The sequence below is a fragment of the Glycine soja genome, chromosome 1 (assembly GCF_004193775.1).
Source record: "Glycine soja cultivar W05 chromosome 1, ASM419377v2, whole genome shotgun sequence".
Classification (NCBI taxonomy): Eukaryota; Viridiplantae; Streptophyta; class Magnoliopsida; order Fabales; family Fabaceae; genus Glycine; species Glycine soja.
In genome coordinates, this window is record NC_041002.1 from 53148583 (window position 1) to 53166836 (window position 18254).

At 34.8% G+C, this 18254-nt stretch overlaps 3 protein-coding genes across 6 annotated transcripts; 1 reads left to right on the forward strand and 2 right to left on the reverse strand.

The window, feature by feature from the left end:
* Positions 1-1665: 1665 nt before the first annotated feature.
* LOC114422237 (acyl-CoA-binding domain-containing protein 3-like) lies at positions 1666-5485 on the reverse strand. 4 transcript variants are annotated; one of them, XR_003668652.1, is made up of 4 exons: positions 4484-5485; positions 4212-4317; positions 3792-3881; positions 1666-2771 (listed from the first exon to the last, which is right to left on the reverse strand). XR_003668652.1 is itself a non-coding variant. In XM_028388492.1 (3 exons), the coding sequence occupies exons 1-3, from the start codon at positions 5221-5223 to the stop codon at positions 3843-3845; spliced, it is 885 nt and encodes a 294-aa protein (XP_028244293.1). In that variant the 5' UTR covers positions 5224-5485; the 3' UTR covers positions 3448-3842. The 4 variants fall into 4 exon arrangements, 1 of the variants encoding a protein (XP_028244293.1); XR_003668649.1 differs by lacking the exon at positions 1666-2771 and adding an exon at positions 3448-3696; XR_003668648.1 differs by lacking the exon at positions 1666-2771 and adding an exon at positions 3448-3700.
* An 853-nt stretch (positions 5486-6338) lies between these two features.
* LOC114422256 (uncharacterized protein At2g23090-like) lies at positions 6339-7914 on the forward strand. Its single transcript, XM_028388527.1, has 3 exons — positions 6339-6551; positions 6732-6772; positions 7506-7914. The coding sequence occupies exons 1-3, from the start codon at positions 6476-6478 to the stop codon at positions 7623-7625; spliced, it is 237 nt and encodes a 78-aa protein (XP_028244328.1). The 5' UTR covers positions 6339-6475; the 3' UTR covers positions 7626-7914.
* Positions 7915-10204: 2290 nt separating this feature from the next.
* LOC114422250 (casein kinase II subunit alpha-2-like) lies at positions 10205-16669 on the reverse strand. Its single transcript, XM_028388517.1, has 10 exons — positions 16295-16669; positions 15735-15864; positions 14745-14939; positions 14320-14477; positions 12392-12482; positions 12195-12260; positions 11806-11888; positions 11255-11318; positions 11105-11173; positions 10205-10492 (listed from the first exon to the last, which is right to left on the reverse strand). Exons 1-10 carry the CDS (start codon positions 16378-16380, stop codon positions 10433-10435), a joined length of 1002 nt encoding a protein of 333 aa, XP_028244318.1. The 5' UTR covers positions 16381-16669; the 3' UTR covers positions 10205-10432.
* Between the last annotated feature and the right edge of the window lie 1585 nt (positions 16670-18254).

An 18254-nucleotide genomic window follows, 5' to 3' on the forward strand; every position in this document is an offset into this window, starting at 1 on the left:
CATTTGTTTGCACAAGAACGTTTGAGCGGAAGGCACGTAATGCGTATTGTAGTTTTCGAGTGCAAGGAAAAATGTGCGTCTAGCACTAACTTCGTATTGAATAATGGAGAACAACTCTCCACCTAGGAAGTGTAATTGCTAGCATTTTGCATTCATAATTTAAAAATGGTTCGTGGATAGTGGACATCTTCACTTAAAACTTTAGAGTTTAGATGAAAATCACTGAGAGAAAAAGATAGAAGAGAGAATGTTAGTGAACTAATAATAAGAATAAATGTATAATATGTTATAGAAAGAGAAATAAAAAAAATATTAACAAGATGTTTAGAGTGAGAGTGTCTGATAGCAATAGGGTTGAAGACATACCTAAGGCCCATGCTGAAAGGCTCAAAAGGATCACTAAACGACCCTCTCGACTGTCCAGCTGTTTACTTGGCTGTTTACTTGGCTATCTTGTTTGTAGTTAGGGATTCTGCTTTGCTTTCATGCAGGCACAAATTCACCCCCTAGGAACAATGTATAAGTACCTCAGCAATGAATAAACAAAGGGGGAAGAATTTCAGACCAATTTTATTTAGTATAAAAAGGAGCTCCTTGTCCTCGAATACAAGACATTTATTGACCAAAAATTTAATCAAACAAAAAAAGAATTAAACATGAATTAATTAAATGCAAAAAAGATGAGAATATTGGAAACTTAACTTACAAAAGTTATTCTTTGATGTAATCTTAATGATTTTTCTTTATTCATTATTATTCAAATTTATATATGCATCTATTAGTATACTTTAACTTTGGTCTCTCGCACGAAAGAGTCTAATTTATCTATTTTTTCTTCCAAATCCCTTCTTTGCAAAGCTAAAATAGTAGATTGTATTAAAAATAAAGATGTATAACAAGCTAAACAAATATCAACTTATCCCTACGGATGACTTTATTTAGATACACTTTTCCAGTTCTATTAGAAAATAATGTTTTCAAGCTACCCCTAAAACTTACCATGTAAATGGATGATCAAATCACAAACAATAATATTAAGTACAAGAAAAAATAATGCAAATGTAATATTCATAAATAAATAGGAAGAGAAATTACATTACGAGTAATTGGCTGTTAAGTTCCCAGGGGTTTAGTTTCTCATTGTTACAATTACAAGAGGAAAATAATATTTAGTAGAGAGGGAAAAGATAAGAAAGAGAAGGAATGACTGTGCTTCTCCTTCTTCTAGTCTTTGTCTTCTATAAAGAATTGTATTTTGTTGGAATTTGTGAATGTCTTTACCTTCTTCTCTCTTTTTCTTTTAGCAGACTTCTTACACTAAGTCCGTCTTTACTTTCCTTAATTAGTCATCCTTTACTCAATTAGTTTTCTTTCCTTAATTAGTCGTGCTTTCCTCAATTAGCCTAGTCTTCTTTCCTTAATTAGTCATGCTTCCTCAATTAGTTTGTTTCCTTAATTAACCATTATTTCCTCAATTAGTCTTCTTTTCTTAATTAACTATGATTTCCTTAATTATTCTTGCTTTTTTGGGCTTTATTTTACTCACTAAACTTCATAAATCCATCACTTTTAATATTGTTTGCACAAAAACTTAAATAATGTTAATTTAACAATGATTTGCTCAAAAAAGAAAAATTAGAAGAGAAAAAATTACAAATTTCTCTATAATTTAACCCCCCAAAATATACTCATAATTAACCGTTATCAATTTTCGCACATTGAACTTCATTACCATTAAAGATCGTTTTCTAATGCCAACAATCAACGAGCTTTTGGATGATCTCGACCATGCGTCGTGGTTCTCCAAACTTGATTTATGTCAAGGTTCTGATCAAATTTTAATGGTCGACGATGACATTGTGAAAACTACGTTTCGAACTCATCAAGGCCATTACGAATATCGGGTCATGTCGTTTGGCCTCTGCAATGCACCTTCGACCTTCCAGGCAACAATGAGTACACTTCTCCAACCATTTTTGCACAAATTCGTTGTTGTGTTCTTCGACGTGATTCTCATCTATAGTGAAACATTGTCGTCACACCTTCACCATTTAGAGCTTATTTTCCAAACTTTATGGCAATGGAAATTTTACCTCAAGCATTCTAAGTGCTTATTTGCGCAACATCAGTTGGAGTATACTTAGGTCACGTTATCATGGCAAAGGAGTTGAACTTGAGCAATCCCAGATCAAGGTTATGTTAGACTGGCCTATTCCTTCCAATCAAAAGGATTTATGTGGATTCCTTGGTCTCACAGACTTTTATCGCAAATTCATCAACGGGTATGCTTCAATTACTTCTCCCCTCAATTCTCTCTTGTGCAACTGTACACCTGAGGCTCAACTTGCATTTGATAATCTCAAACGCGCCATGACCAAAGGCACTAGTCCTGGTTCTCCCAAATTTTTCTTTGCCTCTTGTGTTAGAAACAGATGCTTTCGGGCTTGCACTGATGCAACACGGACATCCCATTACTTTTTATAGTAAGCCATTTGCCCCTCGTATGCAAAACACATCCACGTATGTCTGAGAATTGCACGCCATTACCACAACCGTTCAAAAGTGGGGTCAATACTTACTTGGCCACAGTTCACCATCCTTACTGACCACAATAGCCCAAAAGGATCACTAAATGACCAGCTCGACTGGAAGATCCTGTCTAGCTGTTACTTGGCTGCTTTGAAGGAGTTAGTTGCAACCACTTAGGAATATTCCCTTTGCATTGCAATCAGCAAATTCTGTTTTACTGTTAGGAATTTTGTTTTGCTTTCCTGCAGGCACGAATTCATCCTAAGAACAATGTATAAATACCTTAGCAATGAGTAAACAAAGGGAGAAGAATTTCAGACCAATTTTATTTAGCATAGAAAGGAGGTCCTTGTCCTCGAATACAAGGAATTTATACTCTGTTCATATCAGTGTCTACCATGATTACTCTTAAGAGAAATATTACAAGCATTACTAGTTTTGTTCTGTACTAGATCGTGGACATTGGGCAATAACTATCCGGTACCCACTTAAGAGTAAGAGATCTCCTCGTGGAAATTTTCAGTGAGAATACTCTTGTGAGCATTTTGCATTTACAATTTGCCATCTCCAATTTAATCTTCGTTCGAAAAAATCTTGAAGTTAATTTTACCTTGACGCATCTGACTCCTCTACTTTGGTTTTTTTGTTCATGTAAATGAAATTGAGGAAAAAGACTGATGAATATGACGTATAATCTAATCCTACTTCCTACTAACACGCAATCAATTTATCGTCAAGGCTCAAATAATTTCTGCTGCAAGCGAATTATGGTCGCGGTTCTCTGTTTGGCGCTTACTTATAGTTATGTGAGTCAAAGATTTTGCCAAAAAAAAATAAAAAAAATCCTTCTATAATCAATCTTCCCTACGCAGTTTTACATATGCACACTGGACAAAAAATCTTACCTACGCCAACGGATGGAAGTTCAATAGGAGTAGACATTAAATTGAATAATCATACACAGACCAGTTCCTCTTTAACAGAGAGAAGCAGAATTATTTGATAATGTGCCTACAACTACAACTCAATAACCATAATTTTACAAGCGAATTTGCTTCTTCAGTTCGTTGATCCCAGGGATCTGTAGTATTGTGCAGGTAACAAAGAATACCAAATATGGTAAACCCCAACTCCATTATCATGTGTTAAGTACCCAATGGCAGGGGACTTCCTTAAAAAACAATAAATTCTACATTTTGGAAATCTTTTCAATTGCTAAGCGTCGGAATTCAAAATGAAACAATCAACTTATATGGTTATACCTTATAATTTTCAGCTTCTTTGCCATGGTAGCTAATAGCTATGCCTTCAAATCATAAGGTTAGTTTTGCAGAAGCCGGTTTAGCATTATCCTGTAATAAAAAGAAATATAAAAATTCAACCATAGTAGCATCCGTAATACAAAAATTCATCTCTGGATAATTAATATAAAGCTTCAAGGCTCTATCTAATAGATTTAATAAAGAAATAAATCATCCCTCCACCACACAGAGGGGTAAATTGGGAATCAGGGAAGGCATAGGCTTCCTTCCAGTACAGACAGGACAATTGAGAAAAAGGATAAAATTTCTCTTGTTCATCAAGTTAAAGTACAACTGACCAAAAAGAGATCAAATAAAATATATATCTTATCTTATTTAGAAAAGGGTGAGTAACCGAATAGTATTTTTAGATATACTTACATAAGGATTTTCTACAATCCAATCAGGAATGTTTTCTGATAGAAGGCTGATATATTGCTCCATAGCTTCCTCTGGACTCATAATCCCAAGCTGTCGCCATGCAATCCTTACACAAAAAGAATGATCCAGTTAACTACATCAAAGAATCTAATGAAGTAACTGTAACTCTAAGCAACTCAAACCAAAACTAGAGGTAGAGGGAAATGGTTATAATTTTTTTCTTTTTCTAAGTATTTGGAGATAAATAAGCAGGGCAATCATTAATCAATTACCACTTTGCTCGAGCAGAGAACTTCAGAGCCATTGGCTGAGGTTCATGGCAAGGACCCTGAGTAGCAATTCGGTGATAACCATGAAGCTTCATCTTCACATCATTACTAAGATTAGCATTGCTCTTGGAACCGACAAATACAACTGCAGCACCAAAGCGCCTCTCCAATTCAGTTCTTTCTATTCCTTCCCAATCATCCTCATCCACCACCGAGCCCTTGTTTTCACCCATTTCCTCGTTCATACTAGATTCTTCAATCTCATTATAATATCTTTCGCACTGCGAGATCTCAACCTCTTCAACTTTGTTCTCTCTAGAATCACATTCCATCAATTCTACCTCAACTTTGTTAATATTAACAACCCCTTCATTACCCTCATCCACAACAGGATCCTCTGCCAAATCCTCGAGTTCAATTTCGTTGTGAAGTCTGTCCCCATCAATCTTTTCTGAATTGTGTATCTTGGGCGATCCACAACTCACATCCACAATTTCCGGGACTACTAATTTTCCCACTATAGGTTTGTCTCTGAATTCATCAATTTTCCCACCAATTTGAACAACTTTATCCGTTTCCCAACTATTGGAATCAGATTCAACTCGATGATCATGATCACGCCGAATAACAGCCACTTTCTCATTTGCTTCGAAGTTTGGGGTCACGGAAAGGAGTTTGAGGAAAACCAATGGAAGTAAAAGAGAAAGAGCTATGGTGAAGGCAAGCTCCCATAGGAGCTCCATGACTTGCCAATGGAGAGAGAATTAAAGAATTTGAGTTTGTATGTGTGTGAGTGGGAGGACCAAAGTCAGAGACTATTTTCTGATGATAACGTCACCAATAGGAAGAAAGTGGATTTAGCATAGAAGAGCAAGGTATATTCTCATTTGTATATCATACTTATGTTAGGTGTGGCAACATGTAAATGTTTTACTCAAGCCATATACATGTCGGTGTTGGAAAATGACTCTTCCACCACCCCGAATAGCTCCGGGGCGAGGAACTTAGAAGGGGGAAATGTAGAAAGATAATTTTAAAACGATTTTGTAATTACCAAATAACTAAATCCCAAGGCGAAGGGATTCTACTCCTATCTAACAGTTTCCTGATTTTGAGTTGAATAATTTCAGCTCTCTTAGTATTTAAAATTCGATTATAATCTATTTTTACTTTTTTTATGTTACCCATTCAATCACAAATTATTAAATTTATAATAATAATAATTATTTAAAAAATATATTTGCAATAATTTTTAATTGATTTGTAATATACAAAACTTTGCACCGAGGAAGATGGTATATAAAAAATAAACTTTTACTATTTCTTAGATCAAATGCTCAACATTACATAAATATTACTAACATTTATTTTTATTTGACATATATTTAAAATTTAAATAAGTAATATATATTGTATAATTAATCACATTTATTTTATTAAATTAAACTAAAAATAAATAAAGAGATAATACTTTTAAAATTACAAAAATATGAAAATAAATTACTAAAATTAAAACATGTTATCTTTAAAGAATGTATGTGAGTTTGGTTAAATATGACACATTAATTGTTATAAATCCGATATATGTCTTTACACATTTTTTTATGACTAGACTTAAACGTAAAATTACCGATGTTGTAATACTCCCTTCTCTAAAAAAAAAAAAAGTTGTAATACTCTCTCATCAATTTCTATAATAATAATAATAATAATAATCTCGTATATTTGAATGGCACAAACTTGGGAAAGAAATAAGAACGAAAAGTTCATAGGAAATTGGATGATAAAAGACATTGAAAAGACAACTTTACCCCAGCGGCTTTAAAAATAAAATAAAATGGAAAGTACTTGGTCCGACCAAATAATTTGGGTGTAGCGTCAGGCCTTGACCATTGAGCCATATATTCCCATTCGTGTGTTTCCTTCGGCGCTTGCTTCCGTGACTTGAGAAAAAGAAATTTAGGGTCTTAAGGGTTTCATTCTGCGGCATCAGACATGGGAGGAGGCAATGGGCAAAAGGCAAAGATGGCACGCGAGAAGAACCTCGAGAAGCAGAAGGCCGCCTCAAAGGGTAATTTTCCATTCATCGTTGTTCAATTGATTAGGGTTCCAATCCAGCCTTTGACGCCTTCCGTTTTTTATGCCCAAAAATAAATTAAAAAATTGAAAAAAAAATTCTTCTGAAAATCGAGACGGTATGTGTTAGATCTGGCTTGGTTCATGATTTTAGTATTTTGTTTGATATGCGCAGGAAGCCAGCTGGATTCAAACAAGAAAGCAATGTCGATTCAGGTAATATGGTGCTTGTAATCTCTCACAGCATCTCGTTTTATTTTTCTCCGCTTAAGTTGAATTTCTGACACGGTTTCTTGTATAGAATAATGAACTTCGATAATTAATATTGCAATAAATGATCAATTTCGTCTTGATGTTTTACCTTCTCTACTAAATGGATATTTAATACTTGGGACTTGGGAGGGGACTACACGGGAGAAAGTAATACTTAGGGGTCCAAATTGATTGTTTATTCCATTATTTTGGGTGAAGATTGCTGTATAGATTTGCTAATAAAGGCTGCATTTCTGTTACGGCTAAAAGAGTTCTTTGTGTAGTGTTTTCCATTCATCCCTTGGGACTAGGGCTGTTTCATTTTTTCAATTTATCTTCATTTCTGGAATGTCTTTTGCGATTACGTTCCCTGTTCATGGAAAATGTAAATCAGTAAAAATGGAATTCTGGTTTCATACAAGGCCTGGTAATCGCCAATTCTTAATTTATCACCTCAATTACATGCTTTTTATTTTCTGAACTTAAAATATCTCAGAACATTAAAACTAATTGGAACAAAAAGGAAAATACAGCAAAGAAAAGACTAAGAGTCATACTTGCTGTTTGCATCAAAGTCATGGGTATGCCAACTTATATTCTCTAGTAATATTATTGAAATATACATGTTGCTGCAGTGATTGCAGCAGAATTGGAAGTCTTTACTGAACATCAATAATGTTGTGATTGATGATTGCAGTGCAAGGTGTGCATGCAAACATTTATGTGCACCACATCGGAAGTGAAGTGTAGGGAGCATGCTGAAGCCAAACACCCTAAATCTGATGTTTATGCTTGTTTTCCTCATCTGAAAAAGTGAACATATTGGAGACTGCAAATGGAGAAAACTTTATATCATTATGGCCTCTTCCTTAAAACCTATTGACAGAGATCTTCCCCATTTTCTATCTATATAAAAATGTGTTTTTCTGTGTTTGTGCCTTGGGAATTAGGAGGGACAAGGAGAGGAAAACTATTTTATTATGATTTCCCTGATAACAGGGCAAGAAACTGTGTGATGCTTTCTCTTTCTGTCTAGGTGTAACTGTTTAATGATGGTTCGTGTTAATATGAAAGTGTGTCACAGAAACCTAAATTCTAGTCTTATCAGAGGAAATATCTGGCTATCAATAATTTCGGCTCACGAGTCTGGAACCAAAATGTAGTCTTTACCAGGGTGGACCTGATCCCGTAAAACTTTACTATTCATTTTTTATTTCTAAAAGCTAACAGTCCAAACAATTTTTGACTTGTAATTGGTCTTTTTCGGTTTTAAAAGCTCAATAGATCTAGAAAGTGTGGGAGTCTGAGACTGAGGTGTCAAAGGCACAGCTTTGTAGTGTGCTTGGTTAAACGTGTATTGTCATTCAATCCCATGTTCACTCAAGCAATATTTTGTTGCTTGTGTTATCTCCGTATTTTGACGTGAAAAAAGTGGTTTGATATACGTACAACACTTTGTTTGTGTATTTAGTAGTATTTGCACCATGCTTGGAGATATAAGACGATAGTATATAAATATTATCCCGGATTTTGCATTATATGCAGCTGGTGGGAAACATGCCAAGATTCATTCTCATGTCCTCAAGTACCCACCAAGATCTCAAATCGTTTACTTACAAGTAAATTTCCTTTGCTTGTGTATTTTAGGGCGAGTTTGGTTGCAAGGAAAGAAAGGGAGTGAGGGGAATGAAATAGAGAAAAAAAAATATTTAAATCTAAATAGATAAGAAATAAAAGTTATGAAACTCACCTTTGAATTTCTATGCTAACCAAACACAGGATTAGAGATCTAGAAAAAAATGTTGACTTATCACATGCTAGCATGGTGCCATACACATTGGTGGATGTCACCTAAGATGGTCACTTAGCTTTTTGTTAAACACCTACAGTTAACAAGTGTCATATAATAAGAGATAAAAAAATGATTTTAACTTTTTAAGGATGAAAACAAACAATTTTTTTTAAAATAAGAACTAAGGTCAGAAGTCACTCATTTTATTTCACAGGAAATAAAACATTTAACCCTAAATAAAATAAAATTAGTGAAATAATTTTATAATTCAAACTAAAAAAAAGAAAACCGATTTTCAAATCAAACAATCCAAGTTATTTAGGTTGTGTTTAAGTTTGGATTCCCTTTACATTCATTTCAAACTGAGGGCAAAACTGTAACGCACCTCAAAATCAGGCTCAACTAAAAACAATCAAGGTGTTTCAATTTTACTTTTTGAACAGACCATTTTTAGGATGAACCACTCTCATAAATGGATCATTATTTCTCTTATCCTACATGTTTCCTACCAGATTCATGTTTTCTTCCTGAAACTGCCGCTGGAGACTATTTTTGGTGATAATACTTTTTTTTTCTTCTCTTCTTCCCATCTCCCTCCAAAATGGTGGAGACGAACATTTTCACACTGAAATTCATAGCATTTCCCGACTCCAAAACCTGTTAAACTCTGTGAACACTAGAAATCTGGAGAAAAAAAAATATCACAAGGATCCTCCTAGGCAAAATAGAATCCCCTAGGCACTCAAACTACACATTGTCAATAAAAACTTTGCAATCGATAACTTACTGCGTGAAATCAACTAACGCAACAACGTCAAATAAACACAAACATAAAGTTCCACCAAAGAGCGAGTAGGGAAAATAAATACATAAACAAATAAAGAAAAACAATAAGGAATTGAAACAAATGTAGATCTTGAGGAATCTAGTGTCGTAGATCTAGGCTTCAACGAACTCGGTGTCATTGTAGATTTGGTGCGAGCGTACCATGAAGATGAGGATTTTGGAGCGTTAAACGTGAACCCATCGCAGTGTTTGTTCTAATCGTGATGGTGACAAAGTTAGTGCAGATTTGGTGCAGCTCCGATAAAGTTGATGACGTCGTGTATCTGTTGCGGATTTGGTGTGGCACACCCTAAACTAGTCAATTCCAGAGACACGAAAATCGTGATCATCAGCATTAGAAAGATCTCTGGAAAAGGAGGGGATTACGATGATTGAGGGAGATAAATCTGTGCGAAGAGAAAGGAGAAGAGAAAATCACTAAAAAAAAGGATTTGGGGTGTGGATCTGTGCAAAGAGAAGGCAACTACGGTGATTGGGGACAATGGTTGTCAGGGAGAGATTTGTGGGAGAGATAATCTAGTGTAGAGGATGTAAATTTGACCTATGAAATGAAATTAATCTATCACCTTTTGAACATATTTTTGTACCTTCAAACTGAAAACCAAACATGCATTTACATGTTATAGTTTACCCGTTTAAACGCTCATTCTCACTTTTCAGAACACTTCCACTGTGAATCATAGTGTCTAGCCTCATTCATGTTGAACGGAAGTTAATGCCTCTGACCAATTCCAAACACGCTTTTAAGATGTACTAAAAAAATAAAAAACACACACCTTTAAGCTTATATATAGTCACAACTTTCAAGACAATTTCAATTTTCAAAAACTGGCAATGGCATTATTCCTCAACTGAAAACATAATATCGATACACCCCCAGGAAAACTAATCTCTAATAAACAGAAGGTAACGGAGGTGCGCGTTAGGGTATCATAAAACAATCCCAAATATATTAACTCAAGTTTATGGATCCATATGTGATCAAGTTACTGTGTCCTCATTCTGCTACTCTCAGCTGCCCTTACCTGAGAGAAATATGGATGTGCCTGCGGGACACACCAAGATGACAACAAAAAGTTAGTGCACACAGCTTAAAAATAAACATATTAACCAATTAATCAATATGAGAAAAAAATAAGACAATTATAATTTTTGTCCTCTTAGTTTAATTTAGGTTTCAATTTAATCATCTAACTCTCTTATTCAATGTAGTCTTTTGATCAATTATGTGATGACTTCACAGTGGTAGTTGGGTGTCTAAACGGAGAACCAAGCAGGGATAGGTTGGTTGGACAGGAACAGGGTGGCTATAAAGGTTTCAGTGGCTATTTGACAGTTTTGACTAACGATTTGAGATTGCAGTGCAAAAGAAACCTTGGTCCAAAATGTTGACATGAAGAAATAACTTGGAAGACCACATTAAATCAAGAAGTTAAAGACAAACATTGGCATGAAAGATGAACTAATAGGATGAAATTGAATATAAAAAAAGTTAAGAGAACTAAACTAAAACCTAAATTAAACTTAGAAGACAAAAACTATAATTTTTCCAAAATATAAGTATTTGTTAAGCCAAAATGTTTTAAAGTTCATGCAACAAAAGAACCATGTTACTGCAAGTTGAAAAAACTACAAATTAATGAGCTCTTTATCATTACCATTGCTTCTCTAGCTGTTACCCTGTCCTGGTGATCATATCGAAGGAGCTTATCAAGAAAATCAATTGCCTACATGTCATACAAGAATTGTTAAATTGCAGTCCATACTAAATGCAAGGTCAATGCCAGATAGGAAAACTGAAGATTCACCTCAGGAGACACAAGATGCTGATTATCTGCATTGATGAATTTAGACCAGGGCTTTCGACTGTGTCTGCAACAGAAAATAGCATTACATTATAAAATGTGTGTCAAGTCATTTATCTACCAACAGAAAATAAAGTCAAAATAAAAGCAGCACGCATCTAAGGAGAGCTTAAAGAGGAATTAGTGATTTTTTTTTAAAAAAATCAGCAATGAAAAATATTAATAAAAAAGAAAGGTATCAGTGGTACCGTAAACTGATTATAAACGAGAAATCCAAGGCCCAATCTTAATATATCTGATAGAAGTAGGCTTTTATAATTTATTTATGGCAATAAATGTCCATAAATAAAGAATAACCATCCCAAGCATAGAAGCACGAAATTTGTATACACATGCAGAAAATAACGTGCTCTACAACCAAGCCTACCACATACTGAATCATCACTTTTGCTGTGATGTAATGTTACACTTCCAGTTCATATTTATGATAAATAGTTAATAATAAATAAATCAATTTTGCTGTGAAATAAATAAGATTAAATGTTAGATGATACCTTCCAACAAGTGCATCAAGTTGAGGATCAAGCTCCAGATGATACTTATTAAGATATGCATTCAATTCATCAGTCCCAAGCACCTACATATCACAAATAATAATTAATAATATAAACTTAAAAAAAATAACCAAGCACTAACAATAATAACAATAACTTAAATCTGGAAAGAAAAGTATCTCTATAAAGGATCATTAGGAGAGGGCAACTTGATTAAAAAAGAATATTTTAATATGCTAAACAGTGGCCAATGATTTTATACTTCAACAACCCACCTTAAATAGAGGACAATATATCATAGTCTCGAACTAACACATGAAATTACTGTGTACAGTGACGGCAAGATAACCAAACATTTATAAGCAATTGCAAACCACGATGGATATTACCTTAGCTATTTTGACAAGCTGATCATGGTTGTCATGACCATAAAAGAAAGGTTCTTTGCGAAATATCTACAAAAAGTACAATGAAAATTATGACCAGAATCTCACATTTTTAATCATGTATGCTCAAATTTAGACCATCTGCATAAATGTCAAGAGTATGCCATATATAATCAGAAACTTGTAGTTATGATTCACACCATTCCAGCAAACATGCAGCCAAGGCTCCACATATCTAATGAGTAGTCATAGTCTTGCAAATCAACTAGAAGTTCAGGCCCCTTAAAGTATCTGAGAAACAAAAGCAGGACACATGACAATTGTGTTGGGTCAGTGACATTTAAAAAGAAACCACAGGTAATCCTTACGTTACAATTATAAAATATAAGCCTAGGAAAATTTTGATAATCATTTTTTCTTGTCAAGTTTTAACCTAACAACGATTATACAAAAAAAAAAGTCAAAAGAAAATCACAATGGGTTTGCATCAAGGGTCAACCCTTAGCCCCTACCTTTTTACCTTAATTCTGGATGTCCTCACGGAACAAATCCAAGAGATAGCGTCGAGATGCATGCTATTTGCAGATGACATAGTCCTCCTTGGAGAGTCGAGGGAGGAGTTGAATGAGAGGTTGGAAACTTGAAGACGAGCTCTAGAAACACATGGCTTTCGCCTAAGCAGAAGCAAATCGGAGTATATGGAATGTAAGTTCAACAAAAGTAGGAGGGTATCTAACTCAGAGGTGAAAATAGGAGACCATATTATCCCTCAAGTCACACGGTTTAAATATCTTGGGTCTGTAATACAGGATGATGGAGAAATTGAAGGGGATGTGAATCATCGCATTCAAGCAGGATGGATGAAATGGAGAAAAGCATCGGGGGTGTTATGTGATGCAAAGGTACCGATCAAGCTAAAGGGAAAGTTTTATCGGACTGCGGTAAGACCGGCGATTTTGTACGGAACAGAATGTTGGACGGTCAAGAGCCAACATGAGACTAAAGTAGGTGTAGCGGAGATGAGGATGTTGCGGTGGATGTGTGGTAAGACTCGACAGGATAAAATTAGAAACGGAGCTATTAGAGAGAGGGTTGGAGTAGCGCCTATTGTAGAGAAGATGGTGGAAAATAGACTTAGGTGGTTTGGGCATGTAGAGAGAAGACCGGTAGACTCTGTAGTGAGGAGAGTAGACCAGATGGAGAGAAGGCAAACAATTCGAGGCAGAGGAAGACCCAAAAAGACTATAAGAGAGGTTATCAAGAAGGATCTCGAACTTAATGATTTGGATAGAAGTATGGTACTAGATAGAACATTATGGCGGAAGTTGATCCATGTAGCCGACCCCACCTAGTGGGATAAGGCGTTGTTGTTGTTGTTGTTGTTGTGATGGTGATAAGATTGTCTTTTTACTACAAACCAAATGGAAGATTATGTATTTGCAACATAATACTAATAGTGCTGACAGATGTTTAGACTTTAGAGTGTAGGATTAGGGATTAATTTTTACCAGATAAAAGGACAAGAGTGTGTTTCTGCTAGAAAAGACAAAAGAGGAAGGACACTGGACAGCTTAAAAGAGTAAGCGAGAATACCAGAAGACTCTGACTCACATCAAACCCTCGGTTAATTTAACTTTGTAAACATTGTAGAACTGTCCTGTTACAAGAAGCTAGAGAACTACAGAATAAAAACCGAGAAAGGACCATAACACAATTAATAGGGTGCTTTATTCAAATGCCAGGAAAATTTGCAATTTGTATGTAACATTTATCTTGCATAAATTGGTGAGAGAGTAGTTCACCATATAATGTTTTTTTTGCAAGTCTTAAGTGCCACTATGTTCGGTAGCAAGAATGGTCACATCTCAATTAACCAAAATTCCAAAAATCCCTTCCAGATCCATACTTAGTACTAAATGCTTCCACCATTTCAGAATTACTTTTATGGCTACACCAAACTTGCCACACAAATGATAAAAGACAATTTTCCATCAATTTGTCCATTCTGAAAAAAATCATGTTGACTTGGGCCTTTATTGGTTTCAATTTAAGTCACATACTACCATTTAGTCTTTTGTATTTCACACCTGTTCTTTGAAACTATGGTTTATTCGTCAGAGAACAGTACCTTGAAGCCACACGAACATTATATTCCTTTCCAGGATGATAGAATTCAGCAAGACCCCAATCTATCAAGCGAAGTTTTCGTAACTCATGATCTATCATAACATTATGAGGCTTGACATCCCTATGCATGATGCCTTGAGAATGGCAGTAATCCAAGGCCTGCAATTCAAAACTAAAGCATTCAGGTAACATGGAAAGGTTCACAATACACATTTGCTCAAATATTTAGTAATAATTTTCTGGATACAGAAGCAAATGACTATAGGCCCTATACAGTATATAGATGAACATTGTATTCACACATGAAGCCTTATTCAAGATATGATACTCCAATTTTGTTTATGGAAAAACAATATGTTGATTATGGAGAGGACATAAAGAATGGCAGTACCAAGTATAATACATAAGATTGAAGGATCATACTACCTTAAGGAGCTCATATATGTAATAGCGTATGTCATAATCAGTCAAGGTTGGATACAAAACTTTAAAATCTGTACTGTTGACATACTCAAATATCAAACTGGGAGTTTTCGAATGTTGATCTCTGACAATATCAAGAAGCTTAACAATATTTGGGCCTCCACAAATATTCTGAAGTATTTTTATCTCTCTTTTAATCTGCAAAATAATATTGAAGAGCTCATAAAGTAATAAAAAATATCGGAAGGATTTGAAAAGGCATAGTACGTGAAACAAAATAAGTTTAAAAAAAATAACAATTGAAGCTGACAAGTATATTATTAATTCCAACAGTATGGAAATGTTCTCCCTGCTCAAGTATATTATTAATTTCAAAGTATATTATGTTAATCTTGATATTTAATTGTACATTAATAAAGTACTGCACAAATCGGGATTAATGGAAAATTTTATAGACATAGTATCTGTGACAAGACTTTTCTATCCATCGGTGGATTTTGTGATAAAATGATCCAGTAAAAAGCTACTTAATGGTATAATAGTGGTTTTCACTTACATCCTCTGTGTGTGTAAAGAATAAGTTGAGACATGCCTTAACCACTCCTCTGGATATTTTACAATGACACTTGCCTTTTTTTCAAGAAAATTCATCAAGCTTGAATCTCCAATTTTCACCTAAAACCCTATATGGTGGTCTCTGCTGCCATGCTATATAACTAAACTATTATCGCATCAATGTTGAATACCATGCCATTATGCCTTCTATTTATTTATTGATAGAACTTAAAAGTATTATTCCATACAATTATATTCTTAATGTTAAAAACCAATTTATATTATGTCATATGTTTAACATCTCATAATGAATTTGTTATGTTCATTGTGCAGCAGATTTTAAGAGAAAAGTTCTGATAAAGCACCAATGGCTGGCTTAATTCACAGTCTGCAGGTACTATGTAGGGATAAAAGCAGGACAAACGAAAGAAGGAGTACCTTCTTTTTCTTGACAGGTTTCAGAATCTTAATTATACAGCGCTCATTGCTATTGACATTTATGCCTTCAAAAACTTCACTATATTTCCCCCTGCCCACTTTTCGCACAACCTCATAATCATCTTGATCACTGAAAAATAAAAGGCAACACTCGCTCAGTAAATTAAAAAAAGAAATGGTATACAAAGTTATATTGAGGATTCAGAGAACAAATTCGATCAATGAACTCAGCAGCACACGGTGATTCTCGACCACCTTCTGTCTCTGGTCCTACCACAAAAAAACTAAGCAAAAACATGCGATCCAATAAAAAAACATATCAGAGCAACGGAAATGGCATAATTCCTCGTCAATCAGTTAGTTAACACAAAATGCTAGATAAAATTGCATTATGCCATTGGAATTCACAAGGAATGGGGAAGAATGCAACAAAACAGCAGCTAAGAAACTATCTACAAACTCTAAGATCAGACAATAAAATTCCCCTTCATTGTGGATTGTTCACTTTGGGGATCAGAAAAAAATAAAAGAAACATAAAAATTAGGGTTCGGAACATTACCCCCATTGAAGGGTGAGAGACTCGTAATCCGAATACTCCTTGGGGCGAAGGACATTGACATCGGTGTAGACACGCGCCTTCGACATGATTTGGCGCGTCGAATCTGAGATCCCGAGGTTGTGGCGATTGATTTCGGTGCGACGATGGTGATGATGTTGTTAGTTTTGATGAATTGAGAGATTCGCACGGTAAGAGGTTGAAGACGGGTGCGCACTAGCCTAGGCAGCAAGTAGCGGAGCAGTAGTATTAATAGCGTGATGATTTGTGCGCATATCTCTCATCATGGGCCCATGTCATCCTCTGCTTATCAACGCTTCGCAGGCAAGGTAATAAAGCTGCGTTTGATCCGGTGTTCGTTTTAAAAATATCTCCAACCGGGGATTCTTTCTTGTGTAATATGCTTCGAGTTGTGGGTCTATCCTACTCCCTAGAATCTATCGACGTGGCAATTAGTGACTTGTCTCGAAAAATATCTGTTAGCAACCCAATTAGAATCCATCTGAAAGATTCTTTACTTTTTTTTAGGAAGAAATTATTGCAAAAACCTTGAACATGTTTGTGTCTTATGATATTTTTTGTCAACTAGCCCTCCAATACCGGACTAATGTGGACCGGCCATTATACTGATCCATTTAATTTGTAGGCTAATGAGATATAATCTATTTGTTTATCTATGTACATTGGGCTGACCAATATACCCAACTCCAATTCCTAGCATAGTAACATAGTTCTATGAAAGATCCATACTTGAGACAGGGATTGTTTGTATTTAAAGGCGATAAGAGGGACGTATTAAGCAAGAGTCTCATTGTAAATCACACATCTATCCTCAATGATGGTCATACTATACCAATGGTCAGTATTGAGTAGAGGTGTCCATGTTGTGGTAAATCACTGAATGGTTGTAGGACACAAGGGTCGATACCAATGTCTTGGGATTCGGTAAGGATGGATATGAATTGAATTTTTAAAAATTCAATTTAAATCTAATTAAATGGATTGGTCAAATTCATATTTTTTTTTAAAAAAAAAACTAATTTGAAATCAGTTTTCAAAACAGATTTTAAACCAAAAATTGAGTTTTGGTTCAAAATCAATTTGAAAACTTTTTTTTTTGTTTAAAACCAGTTTCAAACACAATTCAAAAGATGAGGTTCGTTATCTTGGTTGATGCTTCTCATTTATGGTAACCACAACAAAATTCAATTGATACAAGAAAAAGGTCCAAAAAACACTAATTTACTTGTAGAAAGTAATGCAAATAAATGTTTGCAAATCAATATTGCACAAGGGAATAATACTTTTATTTCATTGAGAGGGAATTGAAGAATAATGTTGCAAAGCTGCATAAAATCAAATTCCCTCTCAATAAATAAAAGTATTATTCCCTTGTATTGTAAGCTGCATAAAATCAAATTCCAGTTCGTGCTAAAAAAAAAAATTAACACAGCACTAGCAAAGTAGTATCCTTGGCCAACAATACAAAATTTTCTAACAACTAAAATATTGAAAGCGGGAAGAAACAAAATATATCACTTCATTCCATAACAACTTTTGCACCAAGAATTTTCATTTTCTCTATTATTGCTCTGCTTCTTCCTTTGAAACGCCTTTCTTTATAACGGAAGGAGTTTTTTCCACTAAATCCTTTGCCTCCTTCAAACCTAAATCAGTAAAGCCCCGGACCTCCTTGATGATTTTAAGTTACACTACTGTCGAATGAAGAGGTTGTCTATACATTGGGTAAATAATGCCTTATTCTTGAAATCGATCAAGCTCATTCTTGACTTCCAGCGCTGCAGTCTCTCAGAATGGCAAATCAGTCCAATTTGACACGTGTTGTGAAAACCTAATCCAATAAATAAATATCGTGAACGTAGAAAAAACAAAACTGAAAATTTTGTTTAAAAAGCTTATAGAAATATTTAATGAACTTGTTTGGATAAACTTCTGTACTTAT